General features: G+C 46.6%; 1 protein-coding gene across 1 annotated transcript; it reads left to right on the forward strand.

Annotated features, from left to right (window-relative positions):
* LOC110479435 (cystathionine beta-synthase-like protein) lies at nt 1-25,761 on the forward strand. The gene is made up of 17 exons (XM_021546760.2): nt 1-233; nt 6,029-6,159; nt 7,145-7,356; nt 7,583-7,689; nt 8,432-8,566; nt 11,515-11,594; nt 12,043-12,177; nt 12,674-12,743; nt 14,233-14,324; nt 15,146-15,271; nt 15,976-16,060; nt 16,257-16,362; nt 17,082-17,156; nt 17,872-18,006; nt 18,947-19,055; nt 21,551-21,635; nt 22,909-25,761. Exons 2-17 carry the CDS (start codon nt 6,118-6,120, stop codon nt 23,016-23,018), a joined length of 1,704 nt encoding a protein of 567 aa, XP_021402435.1. The 5' UTR covers nt 1-233; nt 6,029-6,117; the 3' UTR covers nt 23,019-25,761.

Here is a 25,761-nt window from a genome sequence, read left to right on the forward strand (position 1 = left end):
TGGGAGTGGCCAACGCCCCCGCGCTGACCAATCAGCGCTCGCCGCGCCGCTCCCGCCCCTCCGGGGCGCGGCGGGGGCGGGGCCGCGGCTCGCGGGCTCCTCTTAAACCCGCGCGGCCCCGCGCCTTCATCTTCATCATCATCCTCATCATCATCGCCTTCCTCACCTCCCACAGGCACCGTCCCCTCCGTCCCCACAGCGGCCGTGTCCTGGGCAGCGTCCGGAGCGCGCGGGTGAGGCGGCGGCCGCAGCGGAGGGTTGGGCGAGAGCCGCCGCATCCCGACGGCCGCAGGTTGCATCATCCGCGGGAGCGGGATGCGGGGGGGACAGGGCTGGGGGTGGCCGTGCCCCACATCCCACAGGGGATGGGCGATGGAAGGCTGCGGGCCGGAGCGGATTGCCCGCGGAGGCTGTGGAGTCTGGCTGGGTGAGGATATTCCAGAGCCGGCTGGATGCGATCCCGTGCCATGTGCTCCGGGATGGCTCTGCTGGCGCAGGGAGTTTGGACAGGTGCCGCACTGTGCCCTTCCAGCCTGACCCATTCTGTGATTCTGTGCTGGGCTTCTCTTTTGGTTTTGCAGTGAAGGGAGAGGCAGCTGCGGGTGAGGGGAGCCCCGGAGCCGCCCGGCGGTGCTGGCTCCGCTGCGGATGCCCAGGAGGGTGCCTGGGGGCGCCTCCTCTGAGCCCGGAGCAGGGTTGGGCTCTCTGCTTTTCCTACAGGTTCACAGGATGACTTTGTGCCTTTTGGGTCTTTCTCGGGGCTTGGCAGCGTCTCTCCAGCTGGTCTGGGCTCGCTGCCCATTGTTCTCGTGGGTGCCATGAGGTTCTCCTGCAAGGTTCTTTGGCAAGTCTGGCTGATGCACTGGACCATGAAGCTTTTTTTTTACATTCGATTTCATATATTACCCCTCCCCACTTGGGAGGGATCTGAACTTGGCTAGGACCTTGGGAGCCGTTCAGTAGCTGTGTTAATAATGCTCACGGTGTCTTGAGCCAGCCACAACTTGAAAGACGAGTGATTCTTCTGTTCCTGGTCGGGTTATCTAGTCTGCTGTGTGTCTCTGTAATCCCAGAGCCTTTGACCACGGAGGTTTTGGAGTGCTGGGCCCCGTTCCAGCAGAGTTGCTCACTCTGCTCACCCTTGCCAGGAGTCTGTTTGCTGATTTGAGGTGTGAGAGCTCCATGTTCTGCCACGCTTGCGCTGTGGAAAGGCGGAAAAACACAGAGCTTGGAGGCAGGGGAAACGTGGGGATCCTGTGTGGGAGAGAAAAGGCATTTCCTGGGAAGCTGGGACCTGCTCAGAACCTGCTGCTTCTCTTCTCTGGCTAGATCACCACTGGTGAAGTGTGGTTTAGGTGCCAGTGCAGGCCCAGTACTGGGGATTTGCACTCACATCCTTTTCCATACCAGCTGGTGGCCCTTGGTTCCCTGCCCTACCCAGCTTCCCTGACTCCAGAGCCTGCTTCTAACGAGGGTGGTGGCAGCCAGGGGCAGGAGTGACCCCTGTCCTGGAGCGTGCAGGCTCAGGGACTGGCAGCACAGCAGCCTGCCAGGGTGGCTAGCATGGGCTGGCCCCTGGCTACTGGCCTGTGGCCTGCACGTGAGCACAGGAACCAGGCACACAGCGGTGCCGTGCTCCTGGCTGCTCTGGGGGTCCTGCTAAAAGCTCCACAGCTGCAGCCAGAGTGATGGCAGCTGGTCTATTCCACAAAATGTGCATCAGCCAAAAGCTGCCTTCCTGCCCAGCTCTCTGCCAGCCTTTGTCAGAGCTCCCTGGGTGAGCAGAACTTGGGAAGCCGTGCAGGAGGCACGGTGGTGCTGGGGAAGGGCTGCTGTGCTTCTGCCTGTCTTAGTGACCTGGTCCAAAACAGAGAGCAGCTCCCTCTTTTTGTCCTGCTGGACAATTTGTTTAATCTCTGAGCATCTGTCACCCTGCCTGGAGTCCTCCTCTCCCTGTGCTGGGTGAGCTGGGCTCAGAGATCTGCTTTGGTGAGCAGATCAAGAGCTCTGCTGCAGTGTTGGTCCATCTCTGTGTGCTCAGGAGGGGGAACTAGAAGCAGGGAAAAAAATACTGAAAGCTTTTGACTGCAACAGGTAAAAACACAGATAAAGCATTCTCCAGTCTTTTCTCTAATGCTGCTGTGCCCCTGAAGACATCAGTCTTCACTCAGAATGCTTCTCACGTGAGTCCAGGGTTATCAGTTCACTCCAGGGCTGGAGTGAGCTCAGGACATGGAGCTCTCAGACACCTGTGTGAGGGCTGCAGGCACAGCTTCCCTTCTCTGGGGGCACAGCAAACTGAACACTCCCCTGTTCTCCCTGGCTAGGATTTCTAGAATAGCAATTGTTATTTCTAGAATAACAGTAGTTATTCTAGATATTGTTATTTCTAGAATAACCATAGTTATCCTAGAAATTGTTATTTCTAGGATAACAACTGCCACAGCAATGGAAGTTGCTTTGCTGCTAGAGTTTAATCTTTGCAAGGTTACAGAGGTGAGGGCATTAAAGAAGTGCCTCTTTCCTTTTAGAAAGTAATGAGTGAGCCAGTCTGGCTTTTAAAGAGTGATCAGCGAGAGGACGTGCAAGTGCTCACCTGCTCTGTGGGAGAAAATGGAAATAAGACTTTGGATTCTTGAAGGATCTCTGCCTAGGGCCAGATATTAATTAATTCATTCCCCAGGTCACTTGATATCTCCTGGCACAGGAGGGATGGCTGCTCCTGAGGAAGCAGCAAGGACACACACACTCTCACAGAAAAAACCCAAATATTTGACTTTCTCCTTAACCTGTTCCAGCTATGGTGTTTCCAAAGGCTGGATGGGCACTGCTGCATCTGCTTACCTGCAAAGACCCTACAGCTCTGTAAGACCCTGTGGTGCTCAGGCTGAGCAGAACAACTGTTCTGCAGTGGTTCATTTGTTCACCTGCTTAACCCCATCAGGTTTCCCTTTCTCAGGCTGCAGCAGAATGGAATTCTGTATCCCATCCCTGCCTGAGCAGCCCCCTGGGGCCACCTCCCTCTGATTCAGCTCTTCCAGTTGCCTGTTGGACAGCTTCATCTGTGCTCCAGGGCAGCCTCAGCTGACCTGCCTGTTGCACAGGGGGTGTGTAAATAGTGCAGTGCATTAGTGCTGGTATCACACTCCTGGCACAGCCATGGAAACTGCAGCTCCTGACCCATCTGTGCTCTGAGTCCAGCTCAGCTGCTCAGCATGTCACTCTCTGGCCCCCAGTCCTGCTCTCCAGGAGCTGAGAAATACTTTCCCTGTGGAGATGGATGCAGGGGTGTGAGCTTTGCCCGTGAAACTTTCTGGATCTCATCCCTCTGTCCCACTCCCCTTTGTGACTTAGGTTTAAGTGGCTTTGCAAATTCTCTGACTAATTAATTTTTGTTTGCCTCTGTGATCTGCAGATACAATGGCAGGAGCTACTCAGGCTTTTCTAGTTAGACTCTACCCACACCCCCAACTAGTTATGGGAGTGTTCCCCTTTACAGGAAAATTAAATTCAGGCTGACAGAATTTTTTTTTCCCTGAAGATGGGCAGCTTTTCCTGCAGCTTTTCTCCCTTGGCCTCTGCTGAGCAGTGTTCAGCTGCAGCTACAGAAGCAGAGTTGCCATCCTCCTGTCCTGCTTCCCCAGAAAAAAATGCTGTTTTGGGCCTGTAGGGAGGATCAGGGTGGGAATTTGGATGTCCTAGACCACATCTGACCCCATTTTGCTGAGGTTGTGTCACCTAAGGCTGTAAGCAAAGAATTATGTTGCTTAAGGTTAGTGTTTGGTAACAGGAGTTTTAGCTTTTTGTCTCTCTCCTCGTTTTTGTGCAGTTGAAGCCCCATTATTGAAACTTGGATCAAACATCAAGTATTGCCATTATGAAAATGTGAGAGAATCTCACAGCTTATTTGAGGGCAATAAATACAGCTTTTTCTCAGTCTCTGCTGCTCAATAAGTAATGAGAATTGCTGTTAGTAAATTATTAAATTTTTGCCTTACAATAAAGAAAATGAGGTGTTGTTGCCTTGCCCAGTCCAGAGGGAATGCTCCAAAAAGCAGCTTTTTGAGAGCCATATTAATTTCTGTCCTGCCATCAATACAAAGAACAAATCATGTAAACCTCTTAATTTTTTTTTTTTATTGCAATGAATTTCTCCCTCTTTCATCTCAGTTTTTGTACACTCTTGAAAGACACTGAGAGCTGGTGTTGTAAAGCTCTTGAAGGTTTTGTGCTCTTATTTTATGATAACTTAGAAGTGGAACAAAATTTTCACTTTCCTGTTCCTAAACTCTTGCTGCTTTTGTTGTGTATTTTGCAAAGATTTGATCCTTTGGCAGCAAGGTCCCCTTTTTAGCTGGACTTTGTCAATATTGTCAGTGTTACCTGTGGCACAGGCAGTCACTATCTGTGCCCAGTGTTTGATGCCAGCTGTCTGAGGGAGCCTGTGCCTCACTGGAAACCCTGGAACTCCTCCTGTACTTCTCCTTTACAAAAAAAAAAAAAAAAAACCAAAACAAACAAACAAACAAAAACAAACAGAAAAAAAAACCACCAAAAAAAAAAAAAAAAAAACCCACTGATACTCTGGACTTTAAACCAGAATATATCCTAGAAAGAGAAATGAGGGCTGGGTTTTTCTCTGGAACTGGAAGTGAGCTGATTTTTGGTAGCAAAGACAGGTTGGTGCTAGATTTTGTGTATTTATGGAATTTTTGCTTTTTTAGGCTTGTGTCTCTCAATCTAACTCTGGTCAGTGGTCTATGACAGATTATGATCCATCTATGACAGGTTATAATCCATTTTTGCTCTTGGTCATGTATTAAATAGATTATGTTTATTATATATGTATTTTATATATGTATTATATATGTACATATATGTGTATTAACATGATTAAATAGAATTATATAATTTTGCTGGCATGGAAATCTTTTTGTCTTGAAGGAAAATTATTTCAAGTCTTAGTGTGTAAAGTTGATCTTTTCAGAGGTTTTATTTTTTTTTTTCCCCTAGAGGAGAGCAGTTTAAATGTTTTAGGCTTTTTTTTCCAGCCAGCCTGCAGGAAGAGCATTGGAGTGCCTGAGGCAGCAGTGGTCAGTGGCCCATGTTAACTTGCAGGATCAAATACTAAAGGTCACTGATGCTGTGATCCAGATTTTTTTCCAGTTTTCTCACCAGGCCATCAACTCTGAGATTTTAAATATGTGTTATGTGTGCATCTGCCAGGAGCATGAGGCCAGGGACCCTTTCCAGCACAATTCAGCAATGGAAAGTGCTGAACCTTTCTGCAAAACAGTGATGAAGAAAACAAATATTAGGGGGAAAAAAAACCCTCATGCTTTCCAAAATTTCAGCCTGATTTTTGTCTTTAATTGATAGGAAGCAGCCAGGCTCTGTGAGCAGCTGGTAGGAGAAATGAACTTTATATTTTGTGTTTACTAATTTCTGGAGCTAACAGCTGCTAGGAGTATGGAGTGTTTGCTGTGTGTGTTTTATGCAGCATCACTGTAACTGTGCATGCAATACTAATTAATTTTGGGTAGGAACTTGTGAGATTTTGCTCTCCTCGAGGGTGGAGAGGCCTCTGTTCCTGGATAAAGCCTTCTCCAAAGTTGTGTACAGGTTTTTCTGGGGACAGCACCATGAAGCCCTTTCACCCTTTGTGTCTCTGGGACTCTTATTTCCTGTGAACTGAAGTATTTCCTATTACTTTTTGTGGCTTTCAAGCTCCTGGAGTTGCAGAAGGTCTGATAAAAGATGTTTTGTGTTTACTGTGGAGGATAGGGCAGAGGGAAGATTAAGAAATGCAGGAGGGACAGGGTCAGGGCACCCTCCATCAATCCTGCACAATACCTCTGCTGCATGATTTCTTTTTAATCCTGTTTACAGAAGTCATCTTCACTTTGTTTTGCAGCTTCTTTTTTTTTTTTTTTCCCTATGAAAAAGATGTGTGTTGCCCCTGTGAGAGAGTTTCCTGATAGTGTGTTTTTGTTTTTTTTTTTTTCCTTCTAACTTGTATGATCTGCAGCTTTGAAGAGGATTCCAGTTTTGTGACCCACAGCAGTTGTTCTCCTGAAGAAAATCCTGTTTTCTGTGCCACCACCCCCAGCAAAAACCATGGAGAAGGTTGCATCAGAAAGGCCTGTTCCTGTCTCTAAGGTACTGACAGCTCTTTGTGGAATACTCTTTGCTCATCTTTCCATCACCAGGATTTGGGAGAGCAGTTAGCTATCCTGGTGTCAGCTGTCCAGCCAATGTGTCTTTGTTTCTTAATCAGGCTAAGCAATATTTCTTATCAAGACAATTTATTTTTTACATATATATATATATATATATATATGTGTGTGTGTGTGTTTGTGTGTGTAAAATATAACTGCCTAAATTAACTGCTTTGTTCCTTACTTGATATGTCTAAAGGCTGCCTTTCCAAAATGTTGTTTCAGAATGATAAAATGTGTTGAAATAAAGAGTTACTGAAGCAGAGGCCCAAGAGAGCTCTGGAAAGTTTTGGATTTCTCCCCAACCCCATTCAAGGAATTAATAAATAAAAAATGTAATAAATTGAAGGTATTAATGCTGGGAGTACTGGAGTGGAAATACAGGCTGAACAAGGGGAGAAACTTACATTTTTATCAGGAGCTCTGTGGCTGGAGAACTTTCCAGGGAAGGGCCAAGACCAAGAGGCTGCAAGGCCAGGTTGGATGGGGCTCTGAGCTGCTGTGGAGGAAAGTGCTGGTGAAACCTTTCTGGAAGAGTTCTCTGTGACCACTCAGCCATGCAGAGTCTTCTGGCAGAGTTTTCTAATTAGTCACCAAGCAGTTTTGCTGTATTCCAGCCTGCTTGGAATGGGGAGGTTTTATTTCTGAGAGCTTTTGGGAGTGGGAGAGGTGCCTCCCATGAGAATAGTCCTGTGTCTGTGGAAGCTGGTTACAGTGAGCACATGTGTGTTTAAATTATCTTTGTGTAGAGCACTGTGGTGAGCTTTTGCTCCCAAACTTGCAGTGCAGGTTCTTGTGTTGGTGATAAGGATTTGGGAAACCAAGATGATGCTGAAATACTTCCCCATCCTCACAGTACCATGGAAACATCAACTCAGTTTTTTTTTCCTTTTTTTTCCTTTTCTCTTCTTTCTCCCTCCGCCAAGAATGAAATCCCTACTTTTCCTTCCCAGAAGAAGCCAGATACAAACTCATGCCCTCATGCACCTGCCAAATATTTAGTGTCTGGTGGGGTGGACGCTGAGAACTGCAAGGCTAATGAGAAGGAGAGGCAGTGGATCCGCCCTGATACACCCAGCAAATGCACCTGGAAGCTTGGGAAGCCCCTCTCTGCCTCCCCCCATCATCATACCACCCTGTAAGTGTTACCTTATATGCTGATTTTCAGCACGAATCCAGGTCTGATTAATCTATGTTTTGGATCAAGGACTTGATGTTGTGCGTTTGTATCCAATGGATATTCCTTTGAAGTAAAATAGCTAAAATAACCAGCCTGATAAAGGAGAAATAAAAAGCAGTAAGTGCTGTGTGGTTGTTGTGTGACCCTTCTGTGAATACACTGACTTTGTTTGTGTCTGTGCCAGGCCAGAGCCTCTGAAGATCCTGCCCAGCATCCTGAATAAAGTTGGCAACACACCTTTGGTGCGGATCAACAAGATTGGGAAGCACTTTGGGCTCAAGTGTGAACTCTGTGAGTTGCTGCAGGCAGAGAACAAACTACAAAGACTGTTTCACAAGCTTGGGTGGATGGGGTTAGTAGTGTCATATAACCTGGCCACAGGAGTCCAGGGAATTGGCAGGAAATGGTGAAGAAAAATTCCTGGTTTTCCTTGGCAAGTTTTCTGGGTTTTAGGATCTGGTGATCTAAAACATCTTTGGGTTTGTACCTCATGAGAACAATTCCTGCAGCTTTTCCATTTCTGTAGAAAACCCTAAATGTTCTTAGTAGAAAATAATTTTTTGAATTTAAAGAAATTGTTTGAAGTTTTTGACTGCTTTTCCTATTCAGAGTATTCATCAGTGTGTGCAGAAGGTAGCCCTGCAGTTATCACTAAAGATCACTGAAAATGATTAAAGGGGTGAAACTGTCAGTGAATGTTTTTTTTTTTTTTGTTTAGTTGGCTTTTTAAACCCAGCCATACTGTAGATACTGACTCTGATCAGAGTCCTGAAGGGGATGAAGGGATTAATGCTGGAAGTTCTGGAGAGAAACTTCAGTTTGATCAGAACTTTTTTTTGGCTGGAGAACTCACCAGGAAAAGAGAAGGGGCAAAGAAGGCAAGGGGAAAGGGGCAAGATGGGCTTTTAAGGCCAGGTTGGATGAGGCTTGGGGCAACCTGTTCTGGTGGAAGGTGTCTCTGGTCAGGACAGGGGGTGGAGCTGGATGAGCTCTGAAATCCTTGAAGCCCTCCCTGCTGGTTGTGTGTTTGCAGTGGCCAAGTGTGAATACTTCAACGCCGGGGGCAGCGTGAAGGACCGCATCAGCCTCAGGATGGTGGAGGATGCTGAGAGGGCTGGGATCCTGAAGCCTGGGGACACCATCATAGAGCCAACCTCTGGGAACACAGGTAGGGCATGGAGAGACTGAGGAAAGGGTGGGGGAAATACTCTGGTGCTGTTCCTAGAAGAGGCAGGTTTGAGGTCACAGCCTGTGCAGGGAGGAAGGGGAATTTCTTCCTGCCTGTGTGGTGCAGGGAGCAGTGCCTCTTCCACCTCACATGGAACAGTTCTGCAGTGTCCTGTGCTGACCACAGAGATGGGAAGGTGTTCTGCTAACTTGCAGAACCTCTTTGCTTTAAAAGAAAGGAAGTGCTAGGCCAGACTCACAAGGGTCTTTAGGAATTCAAGTCTGACTGGAATTATTGGGGAAAAAGCACCCATAAGATTGGTGTTGATGCCTTGTGAAAGCTGACCTAGAATAGAGACTAGACAGAGCTACAGAATAAAGCAGGGATTTATTCAAGGCTCTCCTCCATGGATCCACCTTGGGCAGCACCAGAGCCCAGCCAGGGCTGCACCCAAATGACCCAAAATGGTCCCAAAATGCACGAGCGCTCCCGGGGCTCTCCCTGGGATCAGTTCTGCTCCATTGGCACCTTGGAGTTCATTGTCCCATTCCAGCTCCAGCCCAGGCAGTCCCATCCTGCTTGTTTTTCTCTCTCCAGCCCACACTGTTTGTGCTCCTGGGCTGAGGTTTGGATCATTTGTCCTTGGTGCCCAGCTGGAGCAGGAATTGTTTTGTCTCCCTGCTCTGTGCACAGAGCTCAGCATCCCATAATGTGAAGCTCAGAACCACAAACTAAAGCAGCACAGAATCTGGAAAATAGAAAAGCTAAAACTTGAGCCATCAGTGTGAATCTGGATCTTCCCCTGCTTTCTGCTGGGGAAGTGCCATGGTTCTCCTGTCAGGTTTGAGGAACAGCCCTTTCCATGCTGGTGCAGGGGAGATGGGAGATGAGCTGCATCCTTACAGCACTGCCTGACAGAGCCCCTGCACACCTGGATTGTCAGCAGATTCCACCTGGGCCCACATTTCCTCCTTGGAGGGCTGGAGGAAGGAGCATCCCCCTTAGGTCAGGGGCCAAGGCAGAGCACTGCTGATCTGAGCAGCCTGGAGTTAACTCTGGGCTCCTGTGTCAAAGTTGTTGTAATTGTGTTAAGCTGCTCTACTCATGGGGAGTCAAAAACACCTGGAATATTCCCCCTGGAGTCAAATATAAAATGCACAATATTTTTAAATAGAAATAGTTAAATGTCTAATACACTGCCTCCTGTGAGGAGGTTCATGGGGTGAGCTGGAAGCTGCCCTCCTGCCTGCAGTGCTCAGAAGAGGTGTCTGATCCTGCTCCTAAACTCTTCCCTGGACTTGCACCCACTGCTGCTTTCTGACAGACACAGGGCAGGCAGGTTTTGTTCTGATGTGAGTGCAGGGGATGAGCTGATCTGTGACCAGCTCCCCACCCTGCAGCAGAAAACTGGGAGGTCACATCTGCTGCTGTTGGCTCAGCTGCTCTGGGAGGAATCAGGGGATTTTGGGGGCATTCAGGGCAGCTGAAGCCTTAGTGAGTGTGGCTGTACCTCCTGCCTGAACAATGGCCTGGAGTGGAAAATATCCTTGTGTGTTGCATTCCTCCAGTATCCAAGGTCTTACCATGACATCCCTCTCTCTGGATCAGTGCCTGATAAATGATTCTATTTGCGCAGAATCCAGAAAGGCAGAACTGAAGGAGATACAGGACAATTACTTCAGAAAGCTGATTTTTTTGGTCACATAAGAGCAAAGACCAGGGCACACAGTAACCTGAGAGAACTGGTTTTTGCTCTCTACTGCTCAGGGCTAGTGGGTATGTTGAATGTGAGAGCTAATGTGTTATACTTTTTATCCTCTCTGCATCCCAGTTCTCCCTCAGCCAAAGTCCTGTTTTGACGTTTGCTGCATTTCCAGATCAGTGGTAGAAAGTACAAAGTATTAGAGTTCAGGTCTCAAAATCCTTTCTTCATCACAGACCATAATGAAGCTCTGGATGACTTCTCTTCAGCCTTTGGCTTTAATGAAGCTGCTGCTGTCTTATTTATTTGTGTATTTGGGCATCCATATTTATTTATAATATACTGAGAAAACTTTCCCTTCCCAATATATCAAACACTGCTTGAGTTGTTTGAGGTGTGAGTTCTGCTTCTCTTTCAGGAAGAGTTAAAGATTATTAGGGTGGTTTTTTTTTCCTCCCCTATGCAATCCACACAAAACCAGAGCCAGCTGTGAACAGGCAAGTCTCTGTGTAGGGTGAGCTGCATGTGCTGGTGCCCAGAGGAGCAGGGGAGCTGCAGCCTGACCTCTCACACCTCTCAGCCAACCTGATCAGCAGAGAGGTGACCTGACAGCAGGGTAAGCCTCTCTTCCACAGGGACAGCACTGCTGAGCTCAGCCCTTCAGGTGCCCAGGCAGGAACCAGGCTGGAGGTGGAGATTTTCAGAGTAGAAATGAGATGTCTGTCCCCAGCAGCCAGGCTGCTTCACTGGGGGAGCAAGCTGACACAGTGTATTAGAGCCTCAATCACCAACGACATCTAAATAATTTATTTTTAGACAGGACTTCATTTCAGCACATTGCAAATAGGGATTTAAGCAGAAGTGAGTCAATAGAGGCTCTACAGACCTTTTGGCAGAATCCGAGTGATTCCTCTCGCCTCCTCCGGCTTAAAGCACATTCCTTTCCCAAATTAATTCTGGGAAGATGAAGTGGGTGAGACAGGAGGAAGGTGATGTGCATGTGGTAAAGCCAGCAGTTTGCACATGCCAAATTCCCCCACCCTTGGCTAAACTTCCTCTGGGCTGCCAACCTCAAGCAAGAATCAGCACCCGTAAACCCGACAGGCAGAAACTTCCCCTTTGCCGCCCATCTGGAGGCACTCTGGTGGAAATGTGATGCAAGCCAGGGCGTGCCAAGGCTGGCACTGTGGCTTTTGAGCTCTGCTGCTGCTCTCTGAGTGCTCTGCTTGCCTCTGCTTGCTTGCAGGAATCGGGCTGGCCTTGGCGGCGGCAGTGAAGGGTTACCGCTGCATCATCGTCATGCCAGAGAAAATGAGCATGGAGAAGGTCAGAGCTGCCTCTGGTTTCAAGAATTGAAAGATAAACATGTTTGCACTCGCAGAGCTCCTGCTGCAGATCACTGCTGGGGCTTCAGCAACAAAGGTGAAGGCTCTTGGCCAGGGAAAACTGCTGAGGTGCTGTTGCCAGTGCCCGGAGAAATCCAAGTTGACTGGCCATGGATAGAAAATGTCTTTAAGATCCATCCCCACAGCACTGCCACTTTGAAAACTCCCATAATTGTTTGAAATACAGATGCCAAGACAGCCTGAGGTTTGCCTGGCACATTGAAGTGGTTACCTGTGCCCCAGGTGAGCTGTTCCTTGCTGAGCAGATGGTGAAGGAGGACAGTGCGGAAGCTTTGAATATCCTGCAAATATTCTTGCCTTGGGGCTGAGTGTAAAGGGAGCCATTTGAGGGTATTTTGGGGTTTTGTGACCACCTTTATTTGCTGCAGGTGGATGTCCTGAGAGCTCTGGGTGCTGAGATTGTGAGGACCCCAACTACAGCCAGGTTTGATTCTCCTGAATCTCACGTGGGAGTGGCCTGGAGGTTGAAGAACGAGATCCCCAATGCACACATCCTGGACCAGGTGAGAGCCAAGGTGTCAGGGGTGCAGGTGTAGCATGGAGGAGGCTCTGTGGTGTTCTGGGTTGTCTGTTCAACACTCTCACTGTGTGTCTGGAGGAGAAGATGCCCCAGATCTGGAGCTGGGGCTGAGCAGTCACCACGTTGTAGGGAAGGAAGTTTTTACAGTCACTAGAGAGCAGCAATGAGCTGGTGTTTGCCAGAACTACAGCACTTAGGGTGTCTGTTTCCACCGGGCTGGCAGTCCTTGAGGAAGAATGGACACAGGGGTCATGTTGCTAGGACTGATTTTGGCATGGGAGGGTGCTGGCACCTTAGGACTGTGCTTAAATAGGTCACTTAGGAGGCCTAGTTCCAGATAATACACAGTGAAGCATTCTGCAGAGAGTGTGTTTAGGTGCTGTGGGGTTTGGGGATTGTTTGAAATGTTTTTGGACTCGCTCAAAATGTGATTTTTGTACTTCTGATCTGTTTTTTGGCTGATCTGCCTTTCTATTTAGTACCGCAATGCCAGCAACCCCCTGACCCACTACGACACCACAGCTGAGGAGATCCTGCAGCAGTGTGATGGTAGGTCTGCTCCACTGCTGAACCCCTTCAAAGAGCCCTGGCAGTGCCCTGTTCTTATGTGCTTGGAGAATGAGCCCTCAGATGAGAAAAGCATGGATTTTGATAAAGCAAACCCCATGCACGTGCTGTGTGTTGTTAGTGAGTAACCATATTTCAGTAGTCTTAGTAATGGATTTTTTTTTTTCCATTTGGTTTTTAGACTTCTCTGCCTGCAAGCAGGTGGAGAAAGTAGTGGTGTTTAAAAAAAAAGAGCCCCATAGGTAGACTGGTATGGAATAGGGTCAGTCTTTGATCACAAATGAAGAAATAAGGGTTTTAGCATTCCCAGAGCAAATACTCCAATACACTGGAAGCATCTTCATGTAGGAGTCCTCAGGAGCACAAGCTGCTCTGTGTCACACTGTCAGCAGCAGGACCCTCTGGTCTGCAGGGCTCTCCTCAGAGCTGGGCTCGTTCCTCAGCTCAGGAGCTGCTCTGAGAGCTGCTGGAGACATTCCCTGTGATGCTGCAGCCACGTGGGCATTTCCATAGGGCACAGAAGGGACTCATAAGAGGGGTCCAGACCTGCCTTATTAAACAGTGCAGTTTCTGATTGGACCTTCTGATGAGAAAATCAGCAATTAAATTAATTTCCATGAAGGTGAAGACCATATGGAAGGTTCTCCTCCTTCCTAAAACTGACTGTTCAGAGGATTTGCCTTGTCTTTCTGTGACAAACTTTGGGTTAAATTGTGTACACTTTTACAAGCTGCCATCCCACAAATTGAGAATCCAGATGAGTTCCAGATTTAGTCTTCTTTTTTTCTGTTTACTTCCCCTTACAGCCCAGGCATTGTTCAGTTACCCCTGCTTAGTGGGGTGTAATTCTCTTGGCTGCTAAGCAATTGATTTTGTGTGTGAATTGGTGACCTTTTAAAAATCCTTTTTTTCTAATTAACAAAGCTGTCATGTGGATGCACCAGAGAAGCTGTAGGTGGTGACACAGGGATGAACTATCATATCCACACTCACTCTGAGTGCTAGTGGCCAAAACAGCCTTCTTCACATGAAAATGAGGGAGTAGTTGTGTTAACATTTCTCCCCAGGGATGCCTTGCCATGCTCTTGGCACTCACTCAGTTAATTAACAAACATAATGGGCTGCTCAGTCTAACTTAGAGAATGACTTGTCTGTATCAGCAGAGACAGGAACAGGAAAACTGCAGCAATCAGCTCTGTGGGCCACATCCAGCTGTGTCCAAAGTGCCACAGATTGGTGCCTTGCCAGGCCTCTGGTGGACATTTCATCACCCTTGTTGGAGAAAATGATGATTGAGCAATGCAGTTTCAAGGCAGGTCTCACCACAGCTCCTAGGAAGCAGAATCCTACCCTGCCCTTTTCAGCCCCTTTTTGCCTTTTTGTTGAGGCAAGTCAATCCTTAGGTGTAAGTGGGCTCTCAATCCATCCTCCTGCTGGAGATTTCACACTTCTCTCCCACACCCTTAAACAGGAAAGGTGGACATGGTGGTGGCCACAGCTGGCACGGGAGGTACCATCACTGGCATCTCCAGGAAGCTGAAGGAGAAGTGTCCAGGGTGCAAAGTAAGTGAGAAGCCCACTGCTTTTGTCTGTAGTGTCTCCTCAAACTGCTTCCCTTGGCACATCCCACTCCTTGTAAGCCTGCCCTGGCTCTCTGTGGGAAGCTCTTGGGGTTTCTCAGTTAAAAGGTAGGTCTGGCTGCAGAGAGGGTTTCAATGTTTGAAATCATTGTGCTGTGGTCCCACTGGTGACCAGAGTTCAGGTTTGGCTCAGCAGATGAACCCTCAGATCCTGCCATGGGGTGTCTGGGAAACTTCCTTCTCTGGAGGTTCCTTCTTCTGCTGTGCTCTGCAGCCTTGGGTTTCCTCCCTGGCTGTGCCTTCCCCAGCTGCTCTGGGGTTTTGCTTAGTGGAATTCTCTGCACACAGCAGCCTGTGTGTTTTCCTGTGTGATGTGTGAGATTTCCTCACAGAACTCGGGATCCTGCTTCAATCTTGAGAATTTTCCTACACAGGCAGAGAGTGGTAAAGAAAATAAAACTGATCTGCTTGCACTTGGCACAAAATGAGTTGTCTGTAATGATGCCTGGCATGTGGACGAGGACAGCCTTGTCTGAGGGAAACCCTGTTTTCTGTTTAAACCAAGCAAAACCCATGTGTAGAACAAGTGGGGCCATCGGTCTGAGAAGGTGGGATGGGTTTCCAGGGGGGCCAGAAGCAGCAAAGCCTTTTTCTCCCAGGGGAGGTGAATGTTGCCAGGAGGAAATGAACAGGAGAGCAGGTTGGCTGTGTGCCACCAGCAGCTGTGACAAGGCCAGTGCTCACAGGGGCTCTGCTCTCCAAAGCTGTGTGTCTTGGTGGCCTGAGTGGAAACTGCTCCTCCAGATTATAGGTGTGGATCCTGAAGGCTCCATCCTTGCTGAGCCAGAAGAACTGAACAAGACTGACAAGACAATGTATGAAGTGGAAGGAATTGGATATGATTTTGTCCCCACAGTGCTGGATAGATCTGTAAGTCTCACTGCTTGGTTTACTGCCCTTTGCCCTCTGCTGGGATGCGGGACTGAGATTAAAGGCAGAGGAAAACCTGGGGAAGTGTTGAGCTGAAATGGAAGGGTTAGCAGACAGAACTATTCCTGTTCTTTCCATCAGCCCTTGAAAGGCTTCTGAACTGGCCACATTAGTTCTGCAATGCCAGGTCAAAATGCTGTGGTAACATTTTCCTACAGCACACACTTATGCTTAAAAAAACCCCAAAACACACCCAAAAAAATCAGTCATGAAGCACACACAGTAAAAATAATACAGACACATAACAAAGAACTCCAACTTACCAATCACAAAAAACCCCACAAAACAACAAACCCAAACCATCCAGCAGAGCATCCCAGCCCCTCCTGGACAAGGTTAAGACTGTCCCAAGCAGAGCCTGTGTCCCTGGGAAGCCTTCCAAGAGGGGAGGGAGCTGATGCTGTCTGAGGCTGACTCACAGCAGCCTGCTCTCACAGAAGGGTTCCAGTGAGGAGCCTTTTGTGCTGATGTGATCATCTAACCCCTGCAAAAAACCCCACTTGGCATCTGGAGGAGGATGGAAACCCCGGGCTCAGTAGGGCAGCTGTTCCCTCAAAGAGCCAGGGCTGAATTCACTCTTGTGCAGTTCCCCTGTCCTTCGTGAGTCAAACAGAGCCTTGTTTCTGTCTCCTGCCCCTCCCCAGGCAGTGGACCAGTGGTACAAGAGCAATGATGAGGAGTCATTTGCCCTGGCACGGATGATGATCCGCGAGGAGGGGCTGCTGTGTGGTAAGAGCAGGCAGGAGCCCTCTGCCTTTCTCTGAGCAGTCCGTGGGAGGCTGAAGCCTTGTGCAGATCAGAGACCTCTTTCCACTTCAGATCTTGTCCTCCTCGCTCTGGGCTCCTCTGTTCTTTCTCCTCCTCCCTTTCTGATGGCTCTCACGTGGTGGTTTGACGGTGTTGCCCCTGCTGTGTGTTCTGGCAGGGGGCAGCTCGGGCAGTGCCATGTCTGTGGCTGTGAAGGCAGCCAAGGAGCTGAAGGAGGGTCAGCGCTGTGTTGTCATCTGCCCTGACTCCATCAGGAACTACATGTAAGGAACTTGCTGCTTTTCTCTCTGGGACAGGGGTCAGGGAGTCCCTCAGACCTTGGAACACCCACTTATCCCAGCAAGGAATGTCTTTGGGGCACAAGTTCTGAGCTGTCTAAAAGGGGTCTGGCATGGAGCAGGGATCTTTAAATCTGAGCTCTGATTTCAGTAGATAATCACTGGTTAGCATTTCTCACAGCAAACACCTTGCTTTCACTGTGTTATTTGTGGGGGATCACTGGTTATCCCATTCCTGGAAGGGTTCCTGTGCCCACAGCAGGATCCAGTCCTGCTGCAGCAGCAGCAGCCACGCTCAGGGTGGGTTTGCAGGCAGAAATGTCAGGGCTTTGAGCTGAGCTGGAAAGTTTTTCTCCAATCACATTGAAACATAGCCCAAAACATGGTATGTTTAGCTGAGTTTCCTCACCCATGTTGCATCCAGCTCAATATTGGACAAACAGCAGCTGCAGACAAGACACATCTCCATTCCAGGCAATTGCAAGGGGCTGATGCAGTTGGAGCTTTGTTTTCTGTGGGATTCCTTTTTGTCCCCATGAGTATTTCTTCTCCATATCCCTGGCTGCTAAGCTTGGATGGCAAATGATGTCCTCTTCCCACTTGCACTTTATCTGTTGGTGGCAGTGAGCTGTGAGCAGTTGTCTCTGTTTGTTGTCAGATGTTCAACCCTTCCTGATGAGCTTTTCACTTCTGGTGCTCTGCAGGTCCAAGTTCTTGAGTGACAAATGGATGATTCAGAAAGGGTTCATGAAAGAAGAAGACCTTGGCAACAAACCCTGGTAAGCCAGTCAGATCCATTTGGATTTCCATCAATCTACTCAACTGAGTTTATAGCAGCTGCTAATTTAAAGCTCATTTCAATTCACACTTCTCCTTTGATTTAGCTGATCTTCCATGCTATTGTCTTGATGTATAATTGCAGCTGTTAATCAAATCTATTTTAATGAGTTCATATCCTTCCTTGAGTTGTTTGGCAGCAGCAGAAAATTTGGTACTTAATGAGTGGGGTTTTTTTAATGAAAAGCGTTGTATCTGGAATTAAAAAAGGAAAATATGCAAAGAATCCTTCCAAAATCAGAGTTATTGAGTGCAAAGCACTGCAAGTCTACATAGCTAGAAGGGAATCTTCCCTAAATTGTTGCCTATAATGATGGTAAATACAGATAGGTCTTTGAGTAGGAGTGCAAAATTTTCTCTGTGAGAGGTAAATAATGAAATTGGGCAGATCAGTGCTCTCCACTGACTATCTGTAATTGTAGAAAGTAGGTGAAATGAGGAAAGGAGTTTGATTTTCAAGCCTTCTCACACTTCAGAGACTTTCTGACGTTGGGAATAACCCCTGAGAGCCCTGAAGCTTTGTTGATTCTGGCTGAATCCTGACTCTGCCTTGCAGCCTTTTGTCATTCCTGTGGTGCTGGAGGCCACTGTGCACGAAGGGCTGGCTCTGTGTTCTCCATAAGACTTACATGGGTTTGTTTTTCACTCCCTCCCCAGGTGGTGGAACATCAGCATTCAGGAGCTGAGTCTTTCTGCCCCCCTGACTGTGCTTCCAACTGTTACCTGTGCAAAGACTGTGGAAATTCTCCGGGAGAAGGGATTCGACCAGGTACCAGTTGTTGATGAATCTGGGTATGTCCACATATATCACTCTTCATCCATATGTTTCACTTCCCTCACCAGGTCCTCTGGGGTGTCTCTTAAATGCTTGTAGTACTGGGAGGTGGAAATAATGGAAAGGTGTCCTCTCACCCATCCTTTTTTATTTATTAACATAGTTCAGAAATGTTCCCTTGACCACAACAGTGCTGGGCTTTGTGTTTTCATGCCAGGATTGTCCTACCCTTCACATCATTCTAATGATTATTATGATATACTCACTGTGTCTCTGCAGGATAATTTATTTTCTTTCAATAATACCAGGTGAACGTAAAGAAAGCAAAAATTCCTATTTAAAACAACCAACCCCAAATGTGCCCATGTCTGTCAGAGCTTCCTTCAGCACACTGTGTTACAGTGCAGTGCTGCAGTGACCCCCATGAACCAGGGTGTCCCCAGCAAGCTGGAATGTGCCTTATCACCCTTCAGCCCTCCTGCAGACAGGCTGAGCATTGAGGAGTTGCTCAGTTGTGCTGACCTGAGGGGTGAATTGTTGTAGATCCTCACAGGGAGAAGGGAAATGAGCCACACTGGGGTGACCTTATCTCTGGCTGTCACACCTTTCAAAAGGACAGAGGAGAGTGTGAAAAAAAAAAAAATGGAGCAGTTTGTGCTTTCCAAAAGCTCTCTGAGATTGCAGGTAGCTCTCTCCAGTTGCAAGGAGCAGAGATGAAAAGGTCCTGGTGCTCAGAAGGACCTGCAGCACCTGGTGTGTGAGTCCCCAGAACCTCTGAGAGCTCTACTCCGTCTCCTGCAGACACACAGAATCCAAGTGTACCATCAATAATGCTGCATTATTACCCTGAAGTAGCTGAACTGACTGCTCCAGGCTGGCTGAGAGTGGATGCTTTTTTCTACAGGAGCACCTGAGGCTGTTGTGTTGTTTATCCCTGTCTTGTCTGTCCTTCCCCAGGGTGATTCTGGGCATGGTTACCCTGGGTAACATGCTTTCCTCACTGCTTGTTGGAAAAGTTAAGCCTTCTGATGAAGTCAGAAAAGTAATCTACAAGCAATTTCAACAGGTAGGCAGGTGTATTCTGCAGCTCCTGGTTCTCTGGTTGCAAGTACTGGAGTAGGTGTGCTAACAGTGCACAGGCTGGGTGAGGTTCACCTGGGGCCATGCCAGCAGCTCTTCTGAGCACAGAATTTTATTTTAAAAATGCTTCACTTAGTTTTCACCAGGATTTAAGTTCTGACACTGTCCCAAAGTAGACTGAGTGCTGTGTTCTGGAAGTGTGTTTAATCCTTCTGCTCAACCTGTGAGCCACCCAAGGGTGCTGGTTCTTTATGGACAAATGTAAATTTGTTTTTTCCTCCCCAGACAGATAATCCAGCATCATGGGGAAATGTGGTGCGTAACACAACTGCCTAGTTCATGTTCTCCCTCACTTGGACACCTCAGGAGTTTCTGGGGCTGGTGGCGTGGGATGGTTTCTGGGGCTGCTCTGGTGTTGGCTGCATCAGCCAATTCTCTGCACTTCTGAGGCTGTGGCTCTTGCCATGGGCAGCTTGAAGGCTTTTTTTAGTAAAGAACAGTTTAACCATTTATCTTCCCTTTATTTCTGGTATTTTCTTGGTGGAGGCTGGAAGGGGAGTGACACAAGCTGTGGTACTGCTGACATGTTAACTAAAAATGGTCATTTTCCATTTGAATTGATGGGTTAATGGAGAAACATGGTGGAATGCACATAACCTCTGAAGTGTTGTGGATTTTGCTTTTCTTGCCACTTTAGTCAAGCTGATTTGGCTTGCTTATGAGTGAAATTGGGAAAATGAATCACCTGTGTCACCAAAATCACTTCTGATATCCTACATGGGATACCACAGTTTGCATCACATAAGAGGCTTAGCCTGCAAACCAGGGCAAAGGTACATTTTGGAAAGATGGGTCTTTTGGCTTTTTTGGGTTGCTCAGAGAGGATTTCCCATCCCTGGAAGTGTTCAAAGCCAGGCTGGATGGAGCTCTGAGCAACCTGGGATAGTGGGAGGTGTCCCTGCCCATGGCAGAGGAGCTGGATGATCCTAAAGGTCCCTTCCACCCCAAACCATTCTGTGATTTTATAACATGGGCAGCCTGCTTTGGTAGGATCACCTCAATTACTTTATGATAATCTCTTAGAATGGAAGCAGAAGGTTTAGAGCTTTTTTGAAGGTACAGTTGTGCTCTGGGGATTTGAAACACCAGTCACAGGATAATCTGCCAACCCAAAAAAGTGCAAGTGGAGGGAGGAGCCATCCTTGTAGAGTCAGATGTTAGTTCCAGTGGTTTGGGTTCCCACTCGTGTGTAGTGTAGTCACTGCCTAGAGACCTAGTAAGTTTAAAAACAAAGCCTAAATGTGGGAAAACACATGGGCAAAATGTTTAAGGACCTTGAACAAGCAGGTGAAAACTCTGTGGGGGTTCTGTTAAATTTCCACTGAGCATCTCTAGGCATGTTTATGCCTTCATGGTTGTCCCAGTGCTGCCAAGGGGCTGCTTGTCCTGGTTATTTGTAGCCTGCCCAGTCCCTGAAGGCAGATTTGGGACTGAGGGGTGACTCCATGTGGCATTTTTCTCACCTCATTCCTTTCCTGGCCCCCAAATTTAAGGATTGGTTCCTCAGTCTGGACTATAGCAGGTGTCTTATACAGAGGCTGCTGGAATCCTCTGACTCCCAGTCAGAGGCAGAGCTCTGTGTTCCAGTGCAGCCCAGCTGCTCATGCTGTGGCATTTATTTCTCACAGAGAGGCTTTTTGAACCTGCAGTGCAGGACTCTTCTTTGATGTGGATTCCTTTAATACAAGGATGTCAGATGGTGGGTGCTGGGGAGAGTTCACCTGGTTAATGGAGCTGCTGCTTTATCTGTTAACTCATGTTTGAACAGTTTCAGGCATTTTTTGAAATTACTGCAGCAGGTGATTGCTGAAGTGTTTTGGAAATATCTGTATTTTTTTCAGAGTTCACACAGGGTGCTTTCTTGCTCAGTCTTGGCAAAGTTGAGATTCACAAAGAAAATTAATTATTAAATCTCTGTTCCTTGATTTACACCTGAATCCTGTGTAAGCTGAGTAATCTTTCACCCTTGGTTTTGTTTTTGGCTTGTTTGGGCTTTTCTACCTTTGCAGATCATATTCACTTTCACAATGATTTGCAGCATGATTAGTTCACTTTTTCAGTATTTTTAGAATAAAATCACCAAATATAAAGTCTTTTATAGTCACCTCTTTTGTTGAGACACATGGAATACTTGACCTTCTTTGATTATTAGCACTTTTCAGATCTTCATTAAATTCATTATGTTTACAGAACCAGAAGGAATAACTTCATCTTGTGCTTAGTGGTTTTTTGGAAATTGGAAACAAAGAAAACTGATCTTTTAAGTTGGCCTTGATTTGTTGGTGTTTTCTGGTGCTTCAGATGGGAGAAGTACACAAATGCTGATGTATTGATTTTAGTTCTGTATAAAGTGTATGGGAATTATTGACTGCTAAAAATGGAAAGGGCTCTTTTATTCAAGTTCTGTAACTCTCTCCTCAGATTAACCTGAAAGACAACTTGGGCAAACTCTCTCACATCCTGGAAATAGATCACTTTGCTCTGGTGGTTCATGAGCAAATTCAATGTGAGTACAAAGTACTGTTCCTCATGAGAGCAAATCTTTGAGTGGTAACAAGGAGCAAGTGAGAGTGTGAGTGTGTGAAGTGAGCTCTGAAGAAGAAAAATCCTCATTCTTTGTCTAAATTTGTGCTACTAAGCCTAATTTCCATCCCTGGAAGTGTTCAAGGCCAGGCTGGACATGGCTTGGAGCAACCTGGTGTAGTGGAAGGGGCCCCTGCCTGTGGCAAGGGTGGAAAAATATTATTTTAAGGTCCTTTCCAACCCAAACCATTCTAGGATTAGTAAGACTAAATAAATCTTCAAATCTGAGGTTTATCACTCTTATATGTGAAAAATACTTTGTCCTGTTCAATCTTCCTAATAGCAGACAACTTTGCAAAGTTACAAACATTGAGAAATGAGACTCAAAACAATATTAAGTCATGCCAGATAAATTTAAATCTTCAGCTTCTCAGTAATAACTGGAAAAAGAAAAGCCAACTCATTTGGGGTTGTTCCTGATAATCTCCATAAGGATGTGCTCTTGGCTCTGAGCTGACCATTTATAAACCAGGAATCTCACTGGAAGTTTGCAGTGAAATAGAGATTAAAAAAAAAAGCCCAGGACAGTCCAGCTGACTGAAAAAACCGAGTAGAGAAGTAAAGTAAACTAAACATCTCAGTACAGGCAGACTTCAGGAACTGGAATTTAGACAATTGATAAAGGGTCATGTGGCCACTTGGTTCCCAAGTCAAGGCTTAGGCTCACAATGAGAAAATCACTTGAACCTGTGCTGTCAGTGCAGCAAAGACAAAATGGTTAGTATATTTTTTGGATATAAATGGGGCATTGTGGGTTTTATTCTGTGGTTGACAGGGATGGAGGAAGATGGTTGTGTCACATTTCCTCCTCAAAATGTGGTTCCATTGGGCCATTCAAGTGGCCCCTGGTTCCAGTGGGGTAATGCCACTTGCAGCTGTTTCGAGTAATTAATGTTTGAGGAAAATACACTTCATAACAAAAGGGCCTGGTTGGAATTTTTGTGTCAAGAAAAATAAATCCACTGGCTCCTTATTCTTCCTTCCATAAAGTTTCAGTGTCCCTTTTGATGAGGAGCTTTCCTGAGCTGAAAATCCTCGTCATTGCTCCGTGACTCTTGGCCAAGGTGCTTTTTGTGCCAGCATCACCCAACAGCTCCAGGCTCAGCCCCCGATTTTACAAACACTGCCACTAAAACCAAGGAGAAGGGGGTGTGTTTGTGCCTCCTGGAGCCAGAACTCCCTTTTTTTCCCTGCAGATCACTCGGATGGCTCCTCCAGCAAGCGGCAGATGGTGTTTGGCATCGTGACAGCCATCGACCTCCTGAACTTCGTGACCGCGCGCGAGCGCGGGAGGAAATCCAACTAAAGCCAAGCAGCAGCCTGGAGCCTCCTCAACATTCTGCAACCTCTAACAAAGAATCAGCTTTATGTCTTAAGTAGAATGTTTTTGGGGTTTTTTGTTGGGGTTTTTTGGTTTTTGGGGTTTTTTTTGTTTGGTTTTTTTTTTAATTCTAAAAATAAGCAGTTAGCTATCCTAGTGTTAGCTATCCCACCAATGTGTCTTGCTGTATTGCCCAGCTTCTGGGACTTGTTTCTTAATCAGGCTAAGCAATATTTCTTATCAAGACAATTTATTTTTTTACCTATATATATACACATATACATATATATGTATGTGAAAAAAAATGCTGCCTAAATTAACTGGTTTGTTCCTTACTCGTTATGTCTAAAGGCTGGCTTTCCAAAATGTTGTTTTAGAATCATAAAATGTGTTGAAATAAAGAGTTACTGAAGCAGAGGCCCAAGGGAGCTCTGGAAAGTTCTGGATTTTTCTCCCCCCTCCTATTTAAGGGTGTTAAGTTAAATATTACTTTAGTGTTAAGTTAGGTATTACCTGTGTGGAGACAAAATTGGGACTGGGGCATGGGGAGAAGAAAGGAGGGTTTCCCTTTTGGTGGCATCATTGTAAAAGAATAAAAAATCCTCAGGGCTGAAGCTGAGGCTTGCTCTGCTCTGAGGAAAAGCTGGTGTGAGTTAGAAGCATGGCAGTGAAGTGACAAACAACAAGCAGTGACACTGTTTTACACAGTGCACCAGCTTTCCCTGCCATGACAGACCTATTTGTTTTTCCCAATGGTGTCCTGATAAGTAAGCACAAGTAAAAGTATATTTAAAAGTTAAGATGAAGCATCTTGCCCAAAGATTTTTTTAAATTATGCTGTTTCATCTGTTACCTTCCTCTTCCCTCCTCACCCTCTTATTTATCTCAGAGTCCCTTTTTATTGTGACTGTTTTAGGAGAGCAAAAGATAATCTGTCAGGAGCTGTGAACTCTTTCAAGTCTTGTTCAGGTACTCTTACTCTGTAGTCCTCATTCCAGGAGAAAAGCCCTGCATTGGCTGCTCCTTCAGATTAGGGCTGTTGCTGAAGGCAAGTGACCCATCCCTGCCTTAAACTGTGGTTTGCCATTAAATTCACACACTTCTTCAAGATTTAAGACAATTTTTCCCCAAGGCTCTGGGGAAAAATACTACTATAAATCTGAAAATGTACAACTTCAATAGTAACTGAAAGTTTCTAAAGGGTGGTGAATTCCTTTCTGCAGTTGTAGTTGTCACTGCTGCTAGGTCTTAGCATTACTGCTAAAACTTTACTGGCTTTTATCTGATGGGGTTTTTTTCCCCATTTTCCATCTGACCTTTGCTGACAGCAGCAGGGAGGGAGGTGCTTGAGTAGCTGAGGTTTGTCCTTTTCCCTTGTCAAAGCTCCATGTCCTGACCTAACTGAATTCAGCAAGAAACATGAGAATGGTAGGAGGAGGTTCCCAAAGCTGCTTTTCAGAGCAGCACAAGGGGGGAGTTAAAGGTGGGGCAGCAAATTAGTCAGTTATAAAGAAGTGTAAAAATCTGAATCTGTTTTTCTGCATCACTGTTCATACGTGAATCCCCATAGTGCCATGAAAACTGGCAGTATTGTGGACTGAGGCATAGGGGGTGGTTAGAAATGGTGGGGAACATGGGATGGGAGTCTAAAGCATCCCAAGTAAGCCAAAGGATCCCAAGAATTCAGCTGCTCCCCTGGGCTTTGCTCAGAGCAGGGGCTGTCTCCTCTCTGCAGTGGCACAGGGAGGAGAAGGCTTTTCTTACCCACAGCAGCAGCATGGTGAGACCAGAGGAGCTGGGTTGATAAATGGAGTTGCTGCACAACTGAAAAACTTTCCAGAGCTCTTTCCCATGGCAGGGATGAAGGCAGCAGAGAGGAGGGGACAGGGAATCCAGCAGGGCTGAAGTTCCTCTGCACGAGTTTCTAAATGTGATGCTTTCTTGCATGTCTGAGAACCTCATTGCTGGCCTGGTCCTGGTTAGTTGTGGTAGGGCTGATTAAAGCTGGGCTTGTCTTTGTTTCAAATGCTCTGAAGACCAAGAAAGACACTGCAGTTTGTTCAGTCTTTTACCTGAAATTGAAGGCCAGAGCCTGAACACAACTGTATTTTTTTTTTTCTGAAGTGAGTGCCTGCATCTTCTGTTTACCTTTGCTGCTTTTGCAAGCACTGACTAAACCTGAAAACTATTTTGCACAGGGATATTTTTATCAACAATTTATGCTTTATTTGTTTGTCACGGTAGGAGATTCTCAGTCCTAATGTTGGCTCTGCAAAAATACTTTTTATTTTCTCACCTGAAGACAGCTATTCAGTAAAATCTGTAAAATCTTTTGCAAGCAGTTACCAGGCAATGACTTAAGGTTCATTTTCTCATTGTCATGTCCAGTGTTATTTCCCATTTCTTGTACAAGCTGTGGCTGACTCCAGAACTCTGGCTAGCAGGGGTTCCTCTAAGCAGCCAGACCAATCTCATATGCCCACCAAGCTCATTTCTGAAAACTTCTGTTTGCTATAAAACTCACACAAGGCTCATTGTCAGAAGTTTCCTGACATTGTCCCCTGTCATCCAGCAGCTTTTCTTACTGTGTAGTGTCAACTAAGGAAAAGGGAAGACTTCTTATGCTTCAAGGAGCTGGGAGAAATCACCACTATGAGCCGTGTTTATTGCACAGATGTGGACAAATGTACAATACAAAGAGTTCAATAAAAGCTGTTTGATTGCAGAA

The sequence above is a fragment of the Lonchura striata genome, chromosome 2, assembly GCF_046129695.1.
Source record: "Lonchura striata isolate bLonStr1 chromosome 2, bLonStr1.mat, whole genome shotgun sequence".
NCBI classification, from domain to species: Eukaryota; Metazoa; Chordata; class Aves; order Passeriformes; family Estrildidae; genus Lonchura; species Lonchura striata.